Genomic DNA, 16,941 nt, shown 5'->3' with positions numbered 1-16,941 from the left:
CCTACCTCACTGCAGGCAGACAGCTCTGGAAAAATGGAAATTAGAGCAAAGATTGCCAGCCAGTGCCAGATTCAAACCAGTGTGTGGTGGCTGTTGGTGACTAGCTCTACGCCTAGAGGAGCAGTTAACAGAGGGAGGAACAGAACGGGGAGGGAAATGGGGGAAGAGGAGAGGTGCCTGCCAGATACCTGCTCAGGAAAAAAGTTTTGTTAACTAAACCACAGCACTATCCTGCGGGAGAATGAGGACGTGGATAAGCAAGTGAAAGAGAATAAGGTTTATAGGTAAGTCAGTCCTAATTTCAAGGACCACTTCTTGAGAAAGCAGATACCTATGGCATAGGAGTGGTACGGGGAGGGGAAAAAAGTGAGCACGTCAGGGCAGGAGCTGCCTCTTCCTCTGTTTGTCACAGAGCTCAATACTGGCACTCCACGGTATTAAAATACAGCTTATAATAAGACCTACTCAAAGTCCATGTCCAGATTCAAAGACAAATGCTGTCTTAGGATAGAAACATTTAGGAATAAAAACACCCAACTGCTCTCTTCCACTGTATACTTTGTTCTCTTTTTATACCGGCCAGTTCCCTGTAGGTAAAAGCCAGCCTTGGTGGTTTGTAATGGAAGGAATGGTGCCTTTCTCTGTAAGAAGCTGGGAGGTATGACACTCGCAGTGCCAACAGCTCTTAAACATGCTGCTGACAGCCAGAACAGCAGCTCTCTCAGTTTACCACCACCCCTGCTCCTTTGTGTGTCGGTGTACCTGCACACTTCTGTAACTTCACCCAGTAAGAATTGATGTCCAGAGACCTCCCTCTGACGTTGATCCAGTCATTACACAGCCCAACACAGAGAAAGCCAGCTACAGTCATTTTATTTGTCTTCATGCCTTGTGGTTCACTACACTTGTTTACAATACAAATACACTATTCAATACAAAATACTCAATGACCATATATTAGTATTTTTCTTCATAATATCCCTGAAGTGCACAGGCCCTTCCTTTATAAACAATGTTGCATAAACTGCTGTACATGAGACAGACACTCTTATAATGAAGCTTGTTACTAAAAGAAGCCAGATGCAGACAATGCAGACATTTTCCTGTGATGGGTTTAACTTTGGGACAGACAAACAGTGGTGTCTTTGCTGCTGTGAAAGGCTGTTTTATGCTATTCCTATGTCAAGGTTCTTCTCACCCAGAAGATCAGCTCAGTAACAGGAGCAGACACGCAAAGTTCAATCCTTCATAGCCTGTTTCCGACCTCTGGCATCACGCAGCGTGTGAACGACTGCGCCCAGCGCTGCTGCCGCTGCTCTCGCGCAGCGCCCGCGTCCCGTTGTGAACGCACGGGGGGCAGCCAGCGGCCCCGCGATACCACACCACGGCGAAAGCCCGACTCGGCCACGTTAACACAGCCCCTGCTCTGTCAGCCCGTGGTGCCTGTACCTCCCCTCGCCGCTGCAAAGCCCCTCTCCTGCCCCCGCTCCTTCCCCTGCTCCTCCAGGAAGCAGAACCACCCGCACTTCTTGTCTCGCTTCGCTTCCAGGCACACGATGGAGAAACAAGGTTCAGTGGTGAAAAGGAAGATGAAGGGACAACTAGAAAGGCAGATAAACAGGCATCCCAACCTCGGTTACCTTCAGCAGCTTACAGCGTCAGAAACCTACCTAACACCTATAGGAAACAGGGAGCATCCACATGGAAATAAGCCATTTTCAGAGTATGAGAGTGGTAGCACAGGATTTTCCCAGTCGTGCTTTACGTCCTGTAGATCACACTGCTTCCCGCTTTTCCACTGTAGGGTGAGGAAGACACATAAGACCAGAATGTAAATATTGTCAACAAAATAGATTAACAGTCTTAGAAACAAGTTCCTTAAAAAAATGTACATTGTCTCAATAAATGATATTAAAAAAACCCCAAGTCATCGACAAACATAGCTAAGAGAGTTCAAATAACTTGAATTTTTCTCTCCTACAACACAAAGCCTAGCGTGGAGGGGTTTAATAAGGGAATTTGGGATTTACACAGGCCAGGGTGCTTTGGTCTGCTGAGCTCATGGTGACTTAAGCCCCTGCTGTCCCCTGCAGCTCTGAGAACTGAACTGAGAAAGGTGAACCTTTCTGGATGTAGAAATTAAAAATTCCTACTTCAGGACTGGACAAAATGCTCTTGCTAATAGTCTACAGCTTTAGGACATGTGCTAGAATGAAATGGCTAGAAATTAGAACAGAAGAAACATGAACACTGAACACTTCCAGATGTTGTAAGAGAAATGCTAGAGTAAATCCTATGAAGTACCTTTTTGTGCAGACGTTAAGCCACCCCACCCTTGCAGTCTGTTACCTTCACCCCAGCACACAGAGCTGAGTTCCTGTGGTTTCCCTCTGCCCTTCTTGGCCTGTCCCTGGGACAGCCCTTCCCAGAAGCTTCTTTCCTACCTCACTGAACAAGCTGCTGCTGGTAATTTTTCCACCCAGGGCAAACCTGTGTGGCAGCTGCTGCCCCCACATGCTTACGGGTTAAATGGGATGTCATTTGTGAGCCCTGCAGCTAAACTGAGCTGGTGTAGCAAGTTGTAGTGCCCGAGCATTGTTATTCTAGTGACAAACAGGTATTGAGCAAAGCTTTCTTTGCACCATCCCAGTGATACACATAAAACCTTGCCTTGCCACTGAAATCCTGGCAATGCTTCGGCAACAGGGCAGATGCTTGAAGTCAAGAGATGCAACTGCAGAATGACCAGGAAACCGATTTCGATGCAGCCTGCGCACAAGTAGCAGAGCACCGCTTGGTCCAGGCAATTAATTAATGGAAATAATTTGTTACTGATGGTAGTATTTGTTTTCTAAGAAAGAGGACAGGCAAATGCACCAACCCTCGCTTCTGAGTGGCGATATTTGACTAGCATCGCTATTTACAAAATGTTTTTGCAAACTGGGGTCTGTGCTTGGAGAGCACACAGGGCTACCAAAATAAACGCTGTAGAAGAGCTCAGAGATGTTATGGTTTTCTACATTAAAAACAAGCCCAAACTAGATTTCTGAATTCCTCTGAATCCCAAGAGTTAAGAGAGCAGATTTAAAAAAAACAACCAGCAAAACCCAACACAAAAAAACCCCACAACAAAGCATTTTACACTGGAGACACGGGAAGGAAGCTTACTTTGAAACCAGCTGCTGGTGCTGAACAGTATTTATCTCAATGCACCGTACCCAGCAGACTGGAGAGTTTCAGTAGTAATTCACCATTTCCCCTGACCAGAATTATCTCCTCACGTACCCCATAGTTAAGACACAGTAATGTGTTTAGCTCCTTCATTTTTTACAACTCCCATTCTGTATTTCAGTTGAAATTCTACGATAAAACAACTGCACAGCACAAGCTGCAGGGCAGTCATCACGCTAGCACCATGGCTGGGGAAAGCCTGCCTTTCCCCCTTCACCCCCACAAACTTATAATTATCTCTTGCTGCTGGTGCTTTTAAAGCTTCTTTAGAAACGCTACCTTTAACACCATAACCTGGCAGCTTATCTGCATTTATGCAGCATCAGAGCTGCTGCCCCAGATCCAAGAATTAATAATTTCAGCTAGTCAAAGATCATGAACTTTGCAACTTTTTGTTCTTGCGTATTCTTTAAGAGCACTCATCAGTATACAGGTCAGATTCTGTCCTCAGTAACACCCGAGAGGCAAGGCAGCAAAAATTCAGAGTGTGCTCCTATGCAAAGAAGACCTAAACAAAACAGTGAGGAGCCTCAGCCCTTCTGAAAATGAGAAAGCTGGAATATTTAAATGAAAAATCGCTATTATACGTGAATAAGATACTAGTGTAAGAAATTGTTCTGATAGTGCTTACCTCCTGAATTAATCAGCTTTCCTGAGACTCTGGAAAACTACCCCATTGAGGTTACTGATCTAGAGACCAGTGTGACATAACACAACCCTAACTAAGCTGGGCAGAACCCCTCCCCAGTGGCTATTTCAGGACAAGAGCTTCGAGCCTAATAAGCCTGGAGATCACAAATATTCTCCGAGTTCAGGCTGAAGAAGCCTGTGTGCAGCAGCAGAACACCGAAGCGTGACCCTCGCTGGCCCCGCGCAGCAGCGGCGCGATGGATCCCAGCAGACGAACACAAAATTCGGAGCAGCCCCTGACTCAAGCTTCCCAACACAAGAGCACAGCCCCGTTAACCAACCACCACACACAACTGTGGCATTCGTCTAAAAAAGAGGTTTAGTCCTGTGTATCAGAGATGTTGGAAAGGCAAGTTAGGGGAGCACACTACCTCCCCCCTCGTCTTTTTTTTTTTTTTTTCCAAGGGTGGTGGCCCAAACCAAACCCTCCATTTCGATCTGCACATCTCAAAGGTCAGGAGTATGTACATGCGGATTCTGGTTTGTTCCCTTATGAAGACGGGAAGCTTACCTCAATGTTTGGATCCAGGGTCACATTCAGGGTCACGTCACTGAAATGAAGAGTCTCGGACTGAAGGACACCTCCACATTCCTTTGCTGATGCTCCAGTATGCCCATTTCCATGGAAATAGACACCCCTTTCTTAGCTAGTGTTCATGCTAAAACAGCTCCTTGCAACCCTAAGTTGAAGTTACTAATGCACATCTTTACACATGAGTTATTTCCTACATCTATGTTTTGACAATACACTTAACTGGAATATTTTTCATGCACAAGGTGTACAAAATGAGTCAATGCGGTGTTTGTCTTTAAACCACTATCGTACACATATTTTGTTAAAGGAACAAGGGTTCTAAACCCTTCAAACAGAGACAGTATCTGGCATCCGGATTGTGGCACGATGTTGTCTTCCGCCTTTATGTTGTTGTTTGTACAGGGCATGTCAAAGGCTACTGTAAACCTCTGAGGTGTGCGGGTGGCTGTCCATTTTCAGGGCACGGGGAAAGGTTCTCTCACGACCATGGTCCTTTAAAACTTCACCTTGGTTCCACTCCACACACACAAGTTCCTGATGAAGGACAATCCTACTTTTGTAGGACAGAAGGAATTTTAAAGGGCTTTACTCAGTTTTAGTGCTTAAGCACGGGAAAAAGAAACCAAAACAAAACCCCAGCCAAACAGCGCCCCCCACCCCAGAACGCCTCATAGCATCTACACCCATCCTCTGTGCTTCCGCTCCTCCCGCTTTCAATCGATGCAGTATGACCAGTGTCTTTCTATTGCCCTGCCAACACCCCCACAACCGCTGTGCATTCAAGGACTTTCAAAGACGGGACTGTAGCTGGAACACAACTTGGGAATGATGCCATCACGTCCCCATTCTGTGCTGTTGTATCCTTTTTTTGGTTTGGCTAGAGGATGCTCTCCCCAAACCCACTACAACCTCTGCCAGCTGCAGGAGATCTCCAGGTGTTCCACAGCAACCACAAGTTTGGCACGGAAAACCCCAGACATGAAACACTCAAGGCAGTGAGCTGCGGCTTGACACTTAAGCAGAGAACGCACAACTGAGAAAAGCTCACAGGAAGGGCATGACAACAACCATGCGTATGAGTTGATGCAACAGCAGCTGGGCCTTGCAGTTAACATCTGTTTCCTGTATCCTCCCTCCCCCTTGTTTCTTTTACTGTTTCGGGGGCTCCGATGATTTGAAGCCGCTCGGGTTAGTTGAAGTTACAGCTTCGAGGGTGGCACTTTTGGAGCAAGTTGGCACAAAATGGAAGGTAATGCTGTCAGATCCCTTGCTCGTGGTGTATTGGGTAACAGGACATCTCTTCAAGGCTCAGGGGCCACGGGGGGAAAAGTCAAGAGGGTCGAGGGCTCTCACGGCCCCTGCTGGGTTATGTGGCTCTTGCTTCTAAGGACGGGGTCCTCGTAACTGCTCGCGCAAGGTGGCGTGGAGGCTTCCAAGGGTAAGCCCTGCTGTTGGTATCCGTAGTTGACATTCCCACAGGGGAAGTGGCGGAGCCTAAAGAGAGGCACTTCTTTAACGCTTGCTGTTAGGGAAGATGGCTCTAATAGCAGGGAGGAGCCTGGCAGCCTGCCAGTCACAATGTTGGGCCCCACAGTACAGTTTCCTTCCTGTCCCACATTCTCCCTCTCGGGCACCTCCTTCTCCAGCAGAGAACTGCTTTTGCTGGCCTGCTTCTCTGCAAACCAGGAACCGTAGGTTGGATTCCAGAGGTTGGTGGGCTTGTTTCTGGAGCCCCGGCTTTTGTGCAGCTCAGAAGGGGGATTGGACTGGGCATAGGCCATGTTGATGTGTCCCCCCGCTGAGGCTGACTGCACCTTCCCCAGCACTGGCGGTTCCAAGGCTCCCACTTTCCCTAGAGGCTTTCCAGCAGTGGTGGCTGACGGCAGGGGTGGTGGAGATGGCAGAGTTTGTTTGTCATCCTTTCTGTCTTGGTGCGTGGAGACCAAGAGAGGAGGAATTCCTTCTGGATCGTCGGGGCGCATCGCTACCTTCTCCTCCTCTTCAGCTGATGGGCCATATTCTACTGGCAAAGCAGTGTTGATGACATCTGGATCCTGCCGGAGAGAACAATAAGAATTTCTCAAAGTCTGCTACCATCATGCAGACTCAGACTTGATTAAAAACTCGACACATCTGATGGCTGTCATGCCATAATCCCAGAGCATCGTCCCCACTACCCAGAGCCCACATTCCATGTGCAGAGGATGCTGACAAAATGCAGTTAGCTGTGAGATGCAATGGGATACCCTTAAAATCGAACTCTTCACAAAAAAGCGACCCTAAAACTCACCACAAAACAGCAGAGGCACAAAACCAATGAAAAACATTTTTTATGTCCAGTCAAATTTCCTGTGGGAATGTTGTTTTGAAATCTATATCATCTCGAAGTTCATAACATTCTCGGATAATATTGAGAAAGTTTCAGCCATGAAAGTATTGCCTCTACTCGACGAGGGAGGAATGGGAATGCAGACAGAAGGCAATACTGGCAGACCCCTTGAAGCCCAAATCTGTAGGGACTGCAGTTCTGAGCTATTTAAGCAGTTGTGAAAATTAAACTGAGAGAAAATGTGGTGATCTGGGCAACCTTTAAGTATTGCTAGATGCCACAGCAAGCTGTAGATAGCACAAAACAATGCCTCCCAGTCCCAGGGTCCAAACACACTACGAAAAACAGACCAAGCCTCCCAACCAGTGAGGGAAAGCAAACTGACTGAGGCAAATAACTGTGTGAGGCCACACAAGAAGCCTGCACTGATGCAGGCAGCAAAACATTTTCCAAACTACTCCACTCCTCATAAACTGAAAATGGTGGTAAAAAAAAAAAATCTGATTTCAGCCTGGAAAGCCAGCCACAGCCTTGCCCCGTTGCCTAGCCTTGGGATCCCCACGCCTTTAGCATGGCCGTCTCCGCCTGCCTTCTCCAGCGCGGTCAGATTCAGAAAATTGCCGACAGCTGCAGAAGGCACCCGCAAAGGGTGCTCTGGGCCAGGACCACTTCTGCTCAGCGCTGCCCATGTCTTAAGGGTTAACCCTGGCACGGAGGGGCTGACCTGAAGCACGTGAAGTGCGTAGGAGTGCTGCCCTGTCTTAGCTCTTCCGCTTGTTGGAATCTGTGCCTTTATAAGCAGCAGCAGAGCTACAGGTCTGCTATTTGTAAAGCTGTGTAAGCCTGTGCCTCTCAGCAGTGAAAGACAAGAAGGATCAGCCACCTGATGAGGTCAATATCCCAGCCACCAGTCCCAGGCCGACATCAGCCTCCCTGGACTGCTGACTGCAGTAATGCAGTGCTGCCTCCTCATCTCGTGTTCTGGCTTGCCTAGACCGCTCCTCAAGAACAGCCCTCTCCACCCATCTCATTTGAGACAAATGAACATCGGTACCTGAGTGCAGTACTCAATCCTCTCCAGGATTATGGCAAAATTTGGCCGGTCTTCAGGCTGGTGCTGCCAACACTGGGTCATAATGCGATAACTGAAAGAGCAGAACGGGAGATGCTCATAAATGGCAGGTCCTGTTGGTACATAACAGCTCGTCACTGCAGCTTAGAAACCATAAGCACACATCACCACTCTGACTTCTAATAAATAAGAGTGCTCTGCCTTCCCCGGAGTCGGACAACTGATGTACTGGGAACCACTGACATGTGGCCACCAGTGGGGTGAAATCCACAGCACATCAGAGAAATAACTCACCCACCCAAAATCCCTTGGACAATTCACTAACAGCAGGAAGGGAGCCCAGTTTTCCCTAGAAATGTTCCCACAGAAATATTGCATCATCTCTGACCAAACAAGCGGTGGCCAGTACTTCTCAAAGGGGCCTTGAATTATTCTCCAAAACAGACAGAAAAATTCAATAGTGGAGAAGTCACTGGCACTCAAGTCCAATAAGGCAGCTCAGCTACAATAACATCAATCTTAGAAGTCATTAATTTTTGACAAGAGAACAGCATTTGAAACAGAAACTTATTTGCATGAATGTATCAAAGTTAAAAATCTCATACACAGGGCCAGGGCAGTTTTTAGGTGGATCCATCCTTCCTCCATTGGTGACAAACTCCAGAACCTCCTGGTTACTTTTGCTAGGGTAGGGCATGTATCCCAAAGAGAATATCTCCCACAGCAATACACCAAAGGACCTGAATACAGAAGCGAAGGAAAACAAAGTGAAGGGTACAGGAATGGCCATCACCGAGGGGCAATGCCCTTGGGTGCAGCACTGTCAGCATTGCTCTTTGCAGTCTGTGCTCCAGCAGCTTGTGGAAGTCACCGCTGCAGGATTCAGACATAAATAAGCTGCATAGTTGAATGGGGACTTGGAATCTAATGAATGCTAGTAGCTGACTGTTAAGTGACTGGAGCCTATGATATAGGTAGGTAAATACGGTTGTTTTGCCCTTGTACTCAGCACTGTTCAACTAGACATAACAAATGTGAAAGTCGGTTTATGCTGAGATCAGTCACTGCTGGAGACAGGGCTGAGTGGAGCAGTGGCCTGATCACTTATGACAAACTTTTCCTCTTGAATAAGCTACCCTGTGTGAAATAACACGCCAGCAATTCCCCACTGATGCTCTGAGCCTCACAGCCCCCATCTGTAGCTCAGAGTACAATACAAACATTGCCTAGCTAACACCACAGCTCTGGGCCTGTGTGCTGTGGCCTGCAAAGCCCTGGGGACAACGGCTGGGACAGGACCCCGTCCAAAGCATTCATCTGGTCAGCTGCTTGGAAATCACAATCTTACTGATTAAAAATGGAAAGAGCTATGCGCAGCAATGGGAAGCTCTTCCACTTGGTGCTGAGACTGGCAGCAGCTCAGCTGTATGACAGAGTGTACCTCCACCCCCCTGCTGGGGCTCGCTCAGGATCTGTGTCCTGACCACCAGCCCCTTCCTCTCCACACATGCCCTGAGCTCTTCCCTCCTGCTCACCTGGTTTCCCTGCCTCTCCTCTGGCCACCAGCAACTCAAGAGCTCACAGTGCTGCTGCAGGCCAGGAGAAAGATGAAAGCCACACTACGTGATGCCCTTCTCCCTCACTGGCAGGATGGATCCCACCTGCAGTCTCCCATGCTGCTTTCCTCAGTGTGGAACTAACACCTTCCTCCCCATAGCAGCAAAGCAGCGCCTGCATCTGCCTCAACCTCCCTTCCCTGCCTGCTCACCTCCCCGGCAGCACCTCCCTTTGCACAGGTCTGATCTTTCTGTTCCCTTGTCTCCTCCAAGATTACTGACTCTGAAAGACCCAGCTTATCTTTTTAGTAAAGGAGAAATGAACAAGAACATGTGTTTTTTACAAAATATTCACACTTTACAAAAAGGGTTACAACACAGACAGACTGGACAGCGAGGGAAAGGAAGCTCACCATGTGTCTGTTTTTGATGTAAATATCCCTTCCATGAAAGCCTCAGGAGGCATCCATTTGACAGGCAACATTGCACACCCACCCTTCCGGTAGTAGCTGGCTCTGCAAAGAACAGACAAAAAGACTCAGCTAAGAATTCAGAAAATGCCATTGATTTGGGATTTTTATAATTACAAGTATTAAAATTATGAGCCAGAGGAGAGACTAATTTAGGTGAAACAGCATGGCAGAGAAGATGCTGAAGAGCTCCATTCCTTCACACAAAAACAGTGGAAATGGGCAGACCATGGCAGAACTGCTCTCATCTCCCTCGCTTTAGGCCCAATCTGGTGAACTCAAGTTATCCTTATCTGTGAGCATACTCTTAGTGAATTACTCACACGATACACTGTGGCTGGCAGAGCCATCTTCCTGCACTTTTCAGCCACAGCAAGATCTCCATCTCACCTCACATCTGGTCACCTTGATCATCCCCAACAAAAGTAAACAAAGCCTGTCCCACATGCATCCAGTCTAAAGCACTGCAAGTGAAATCCAAAACCCTTTGTAAGAGCTTGGTAAGGAGGATGCTTGGCCATTAGAGCTGGGGTAGTAGTACAAAAACCACCTCCGGTGCTCCTAAAACAGGAATTACATCAGTCCTTTAGTGTCCTCATCATTTAAAATAAAACGTACAAGCCCCAGATCCTGCTGACAGCTCCAGGAGGCTGCTCGTGCAAACTGGTATCACTGTTCATAACTACACAGCCTGAGCATACAAAGGATATTCCTGGACACAGAAACATGGGCAGACTTCAAAGGCACCTTTGAAAGCTCAGCACCAAAGTGTTCATCTTGGCAGCCGGTAGTGCTGACTGTGTGAGTGTGACAGATGCTACTTTGTCCCAGCAGAGTCCCACCTGACAGCGGGGCAGAGTGGGGGCTCTTTGTGAAGGGAGATAGAGGAGGGGGAAAAAAAAAAAAAAGCAGCTCTGATACACTTGCATTTCTGAAGGTAGCGCTCTGTTTGCATCACCTCAGGCTGTGATACTGTCAGATCTCAAGCTAAGCAGTGCCATGCCTGGCTTAGTAATTGCACAGGAGAATCCCTGAGCAGGAAAAACAGAAGGCGAGGCACTGGAATAAACAGTGCGGGTGACTGAGTACAAGGTATTCCTTCCTCTGAGTCAGAGGCAAATCAATTCCTCAGCACAGCAGGACATGGTGCTGCACTTCTGGAGGTGCTATCTGGAAGATGAGATATCAAACTGCAGCCCTGACTGCTCATGGTCATTAAAGATTTCCTGGCACTTCTTGCAAGAGCAGAGTAGTTAACCCTGTGTCCTGGCTGAATTCCAGTTTGGGTGATTACATTTTCCTGACCTTCCTCTGCACCTTCCTCCTTTGTCTGCAGTAAATTGAGGAGATTTACTGATGATACCACACCAAAGGGGCAGGGGTAGTATCAAGGAGAGAGATTAAACTCATAATGATTTGGGACCACAAAACAAAAGGGCACATCAATGCCATTCGCTGTGGAGAAAGTAAAGACAAGAAACTGAGGACAGAGTACAAGAGGGAAGAAAAATGCCTTCAGTGACCATCAGACTTCATTACCCAGAAGAAAGCTGTCAGGAGTGGGAGAAGTCTCCAGAGCACAGTTAAACTACGGGTGAAGGCAAACACCAAAAAGCATTAGCTGGGATTCAGCAGGGTGGGATCTCTCTACTCTTGTTTTGCTAGGGTTACATGGAGCAGCACACGAGCCTGCTCTCCTGCACAAATACTGCTCCTCCCTCATTTTAGCGAGCTTCCACTTGCAGATACCCTGGACTTAGCTCTGCTACCTGTATATATCCCGGGCCATTCCAAAGTCTCCAATTTTAGCCACTCTCCCAGGCCCTCGACAGGTAAGGAGGCAGTTCCTGGCAGCAATATCCCTACAAGGAAAGGGAAGAAAAGCAACAGAAAGAAAAGAACCACTTAATCATTCGACAATTTTGCAAGCCAGAAAGAAAACAAAGAATAGTACCTACTTTCCTGAGCTGCAGAGAGCCCACAACAGCCAGAAAAGTCAGTGTGCATGGGTAACTAGTGATGTCCCAAATTCCAATCTACCCCAACAGCAGGAGCAGTTCTGCTCTTCAACATTTCCTCTTTAAACTTCACGTAACATCTTCCAGCGGAAAGGATGGGCCTTCTGTGAGCCTCCCTTTACCCCAGGAGCTATTTTTAAGTCTCTAAGGAGTTGCAAGCAGTGGGGCTGATTTCAGCAATGTACTAGTCCCAACACCAAGCTACCTGGGGAATGATCCACCGACCTGTTCCTAGCGTGCTTGTTCAAATATTGTCAAACAGGTGTCGTACTGGCAGAGACAGGAGGAAAAACAATGTGCAGGTGTTGCTCTAAAGACTGAGGGTATGGGCCTGAATCTGTGTATGCGGGTAAAGCTCCAGCTCCAGCTCTGCTGGGCTGAAGTAAACCTTGAGATCTGAATAACATGGTGGCATACCTGGTGGGTAACTCTTTCAGAAGAGTGAGCTACAATCTCACTCTGCTCATCTCTGCTTAATAGGCAGAATTTTAGACACTTGCCTAACACCATGTTCTGCAGGAGCAGAGTGATGGTAGTCACGAGGTGTTGCACTTACGGCCGTACTTGTACAGCCGTTCTTTGAGAGGGAGAAGAAAAGAGTTCCAGAAAGAGCAGAAAGGCACAAAGCAAAATTCGTGATGGGGAGAGCTTTGAAGATTTCTGTCACGAGATTGTGTTTCCATTTGCAGAGTAGCCAAACAGGCTGCACAAGTGCAGGCACTGAGGCAGAGCCTTTCATAAAGCTACAGACCTCTGCAATCTGATTTATAGCACCTTTTCTGTTAATTGCTTCTATTATTTTGATTTTATCTACCTTGTTTAAAGGTATCCAGCCACTAGAGTGCAGCAGGACATAAACATACCAAGTCCATGCTGGCCTACACAAGCCATGCCCATGCTGGCACAGACCGTGTTCACCCACCTGTGGATGAAGTGGTTCTCCTCCAGGTACTGACACCCACAAGCAATGTCACGAGCGACATGGAGCAAGTCCAGCATGGAAAGGGAGGAGGGCTGATTCTACCGAAAGACAAGGGACAAATGTGGGTTAAAAGCAAGAACATGGCATGATTTGTCACTGATACAGCACTGGGAACTCTCCAGCAAGCGATGTAGCTCAGATGTTAATACACAAAGGGATTACAAAAATACGCAAGAGAGCATTCATATCCATGAACTATGCAAAGGATGTGCAGGCACAATGTCACACAAATCCCAGGGACAGAATCAGAACAGCTGGATCTGACTTTCCAGCTCCGTTGGGATGCCCCTGTGCAAATTTCCACCAGTTCTCATGGGAGATGCTTCTGAATTTTCAGCGTGATTTTTGAGGAGATCTGTAGCCTGAACTGGTTCTCACTCAGTTTCTTTCTATTATTGCTAGCTCCTCTCTAAAGTCACCTTGAACAAAGAGAATGACATTTTGTATAATGGCGTGAGTCACATTTGCTCTTTCCCTCCTCCACATCTGTGTGGGTTTTATCTTGCCCCTCAGAGCACTGGCACAGGTTTGCGTAGCCAACGGCTATGGAAGACTAAGGCTGCCAACTCCCTGCTCCTGCCCCTCTGATGAAGTCCACAGCCCTTGCCAGCAGGAGCCAGACGCTTTAGTGAAAAAGGCAGGCTTAGCACCGGCTTGCGTTTGTTGGCCTCTGAAGCCAAACCATCAGCTTCCGCACTGAGGTGTGAATCAGTGATCCCTGTCGCCAGTCCTGTGGGGGAGGAGGAAATCGCTGCTGCCAGCGGGGCGATGACAAACAACTGGGTGGCAGTGACTGCTTATTCCACAGCAGCCATTTGCTAGCTAAGTGTCTATCTGTGGCCTTGGTTATTGGACCAAACAAGCCTACCCCAGCCCCTGGGTCTCCCTTATGACACCCACCATTCTGCTCAGCACCCAAAAGCCACATCTGCCCAGGGGGCTCCCCCACTGATGAACAAACCAGCACGGGTTCTCCAGTGACAGGGACTGCCGGCTCTGCCAGCCCATCTGCTGCGATGAAACGTATCTCCAGACAGATGCGATGCTGTGCTGGCCATCCCACCTGATCTAAACCACTGCTAACTGGGACTGGAAATAAGTCCAGGCTCTGCAGCAGGCAGCAGCCAGTAGTTAAACAGTGCGCAATGGCTGGTAAAACCTGAAAAAGTCTTAATGTCTTCTAAAGAGATTAACTTGACTAATGAAATAATTGAAAAATGCTGCATCTCTGTGTGAACAAAGCCTGTTTTTTTCAGTGCGGTGCGATAAAATCATTTGTGACTATGTATCACCTGCCTATATTTTATTATTTACACAGTATAGTTCATTGCATATATATATATACTTAACCGATTCTTTAAAACACCAGACTACGTCTCCCCCTAAACCTTTCTTTTTGTAGAGTAACCATTTCCTGAAAACAAAGCCTCTCCCCCCTGCTTTTGTGGGGATGGGGGAATAATGTTTTTTGCCTCTGTGAGTTAAAGTCACTCATCAGCTACACAAGATGGCTACAGCAAGAAAGGATGCAGAAGCCTTCTTTTTCCCTTTCAGAGCATAACCAAAGAGAAATTAATGTCTTGATCTACCCATTCCCTTCTCTTCTGAGCAAGGGTCAGAAACTTTAAGTGAAAACCAAGTGAAAAGCCCAATTCTTTAGTGTGCAATCAATTCCAGATCTGAACTAGACTGCAAGACAGTCAGTAGGCTGAAGCCATAAGCTGATTTGAACAGCATAGCTTTTTTCTCTTTTTCCCTTTTTTCCCCTTCCTTCCCCTCCTTGGATGAATCCCTTCCACCTTTTCTTTGGCTAAACACAGTCCTAAAACAGATGTGACTGCCCAGCCAAGGACAATTTAGCCATGCAATTTGTTTGAAAAATGGAGGTTTGGGATTCATTTTGCAAGGGGAGCAGCCTTGAGACACCAAAGGATTCACTTTACAGCTTTTGCTCCCCAGATGAATGGACAATGGCAGCTGCAATGCACCGCTGCTCAGAGCAGGGGGCAGGTGGGAAGCACGAGTGTGGCACCTCCCCGGGGGGGGGGCTGAACCTTGCTAAAGGTGAATGAAATTCTGTGTATTGTTCAGTGTAATCACTGCTCTGTGCAACAGGCTGCACAACACAAAGGAGGGGAATCATTTATCCGTATATGATTTATCTTCCAGAGCTGTTCTTTGATTGCTGTGCTCTGCGAGAGAAAGATCAGCACTGAACTTCCCAGAACGGACAATTCTGCAACGCTCATAATGAGCGAAAGCTCCAATTCCAGGCGTCTCTGAATCTACCAGATTGCCTGTCTCCAGATGAGGGGGAAGGGGTAATCCTGCAATAGATGTGAAACGTTGTCAGAAATGGAACACAAACTGTTTGGGGCTGTAAATCCTGGACCCATGAAGTATGAATCTGAAGCTTATGGAGCAGACCTGGCTGGCATAAACTGACAATAGTGCACAAGAGTCACTGGTATTGTGTCAGCGATGTTGGATGAACATTTGGCTTACGCTTACGATCATTCTTGTTTAAAGTTCAGAAAAATCATTACATGTTGGTGGAACATTGCCTTCATTATTTACATGAAGAACACAGATGAACAACATGCAATAATGTGTGCTGGCAGCATCCTGATCTCCCATTAAGTTGGATCCCATGTCCAGATACCTCCTGCGGTAGCTCTAGCTTCTCATTTCATGTCCCTCACAATGTCTTAAGTTCCCCCTTCCCTTGCTTCACCTTCTCCTCCACCATTCCCTCTGCTCCCTTCCACGTTTTTCAGTGGCTGAGTGCACAGCAGCATGCTGCCTGTGTCTTGCTCCAAGTCACACAGGTTCTTGCTGGCCAGTGGCAAGCCAAACAAGACAACTGCTTTGCTCAGTGGTCGCTCTAGCACGGCGCTTTCTTCTTTCTGAAGCCTTGGAATTAATGCCAAGTTAATGCCTTTCACACCTCTATTAAATTTCACTGAAACTGGCAAATGAATTTGAAGTTACTGGCAGGGGAGTGGGGAGAGCAAGTAGGGGATGAACATGCAAATCTCTCTTTTGCAATCAGGCTGAAAGCAGAAGTAGGTGGGAAAGACAAGGTAGTAAGGAAATCAGCTGGAAAATACAAAACTGGAAAAAACCAAGGGGAAACAACAACAGTAATTCATACTGCACAGTAAGCAGCGCACCTCTGTTACTGAGTCAGTCAGCTAGGTCTTGAGTGTTCAATTAATTCCTGTTGGAAGCAAAGCTCATCAAAGCCTGTTTACTCTGCAGTGTTCCTGTCTTTCCATTCCTTTAATGGGCCTGGAGAGCTGCAAGTCCAGTCTGCTATGCCTGCCTTCTGCCTGTCTTCCTTGAATGAGCAAGAGGAGGAACAAAGCAGCTCAGGGTTCATTAAGAGCAGTGCAAAGATACATCCAGCGGTACTGAGCCACAGGCCTTATGTACAGAGACTCCATCACACCTCAAGTATGTGCAGAGGGTAAATCCACTTCCACAGCTGGATCCCATATTTCACAGAGCATAATGCCCCGCACACATCTCACCTCTCATCAGCCAGTCTCCTAGCATCATAGTTTCTGAGCCAGCAGTCAAACATGTGCACCAGAGGCTGATTTCTCAGCACTCATAGCTCCTCAGAAGCTGCCCCGGCAGCCAGACAATGAATCACCCTGTCATTCTTGCCAGGCAGCCACCACATGAGATGGTAGCAGAAGCAGGGCAAGGCAAGAGGAAGGAAGGTGTTAGAATTGGAGCAAAAATGTGTGCATCTGTTTCTGCACACAGTCAGGCTCTCCACATTCACCCTACTGTTAAAGAGGGACTGGAAACTGAATTTCTGAATCAGTTCCAGCTTGCAACTGCCCGTCTGCATTTGAACCTCAGCTTTCCCAAGTGTGACAGGCACGAGACAGAGCAGAAAACAGCAGCATCCGTCCCAGGTCTGCTTCAGTCCTGGGAGCATGTTAAATGCAGGAACAGAGGAGGATCTTCAGGTGCTGGGAACAGCCCTTGTGTGTAGTATTAGTTATGGTCAGTCTCAGATAACCTCAAACACATCAGGAAAGACA

At 47.5% G+C, this 16,941-nt stretch overlaps 1 protein-coding gene across 1 annotated transcript in view; it reads right to left on the bottom strand.

Annotated features, from left to right (window-relative positions):
- Positions 1-855: 855 nt before the first annotated feature.
- ALK (ALK receptor tyrosine kinase) overlaps positions 856-16,941 on the bottom strand; it is a 320,324-nt gene continuing 304,238 nt past the window's right edge. Inside the window, exons 24-30 of the mRNA XM_074863896.1 lie at positions 12,824-12,921; positions 11,653-11,745; positions 9,827-9,928; positions 8,463-8,597; positions 7,840-7,930; positions 4,433-6,510; positions 856-1,798 (exon numbers count right to left, since the gene is read on the bottom strand). Coding sequence (XP_074719997.1) covers positions 5,806-6,510; positions 7,840-7,930; positions 8,463-8,597; positions 9,827-9,928; positions 11,653-11,745; positions 12,824-12,921 — 1,224 coding nt within the window. The 3' untranslated portion in view covers positions 856-1,798; positions 4,433-5,805. The remainder of the gene's footprint in view (positions 1,799-4,432; positions 6,511-7,839; positions 7,931-8,462; positions 8,598-9,826; positions 9,929-11,652; positions 11,746-12,823; positions 12,922-16,941) is intronic.

This window comes from Strix uralensis, chromosome 3 (assembly GCF_047716275.1).
Source record: "Strix uralensis isolate ZFMK-TIS-50842 chromosome 3, bStrUra1, whole genome shotgun sequence".
In the NCBI taxonomy this organism is placed as follows: domain Eukaryota; kingdom Metazoa; phylum Chordata; class Aves; order Strigiformes; family Strigidae; genus Strix; species Strix uralensis.
Note: the sequence above shows the minus strand (reverse complement) of the source record. Positions and strands in the feature narration are given on the sequence as shown.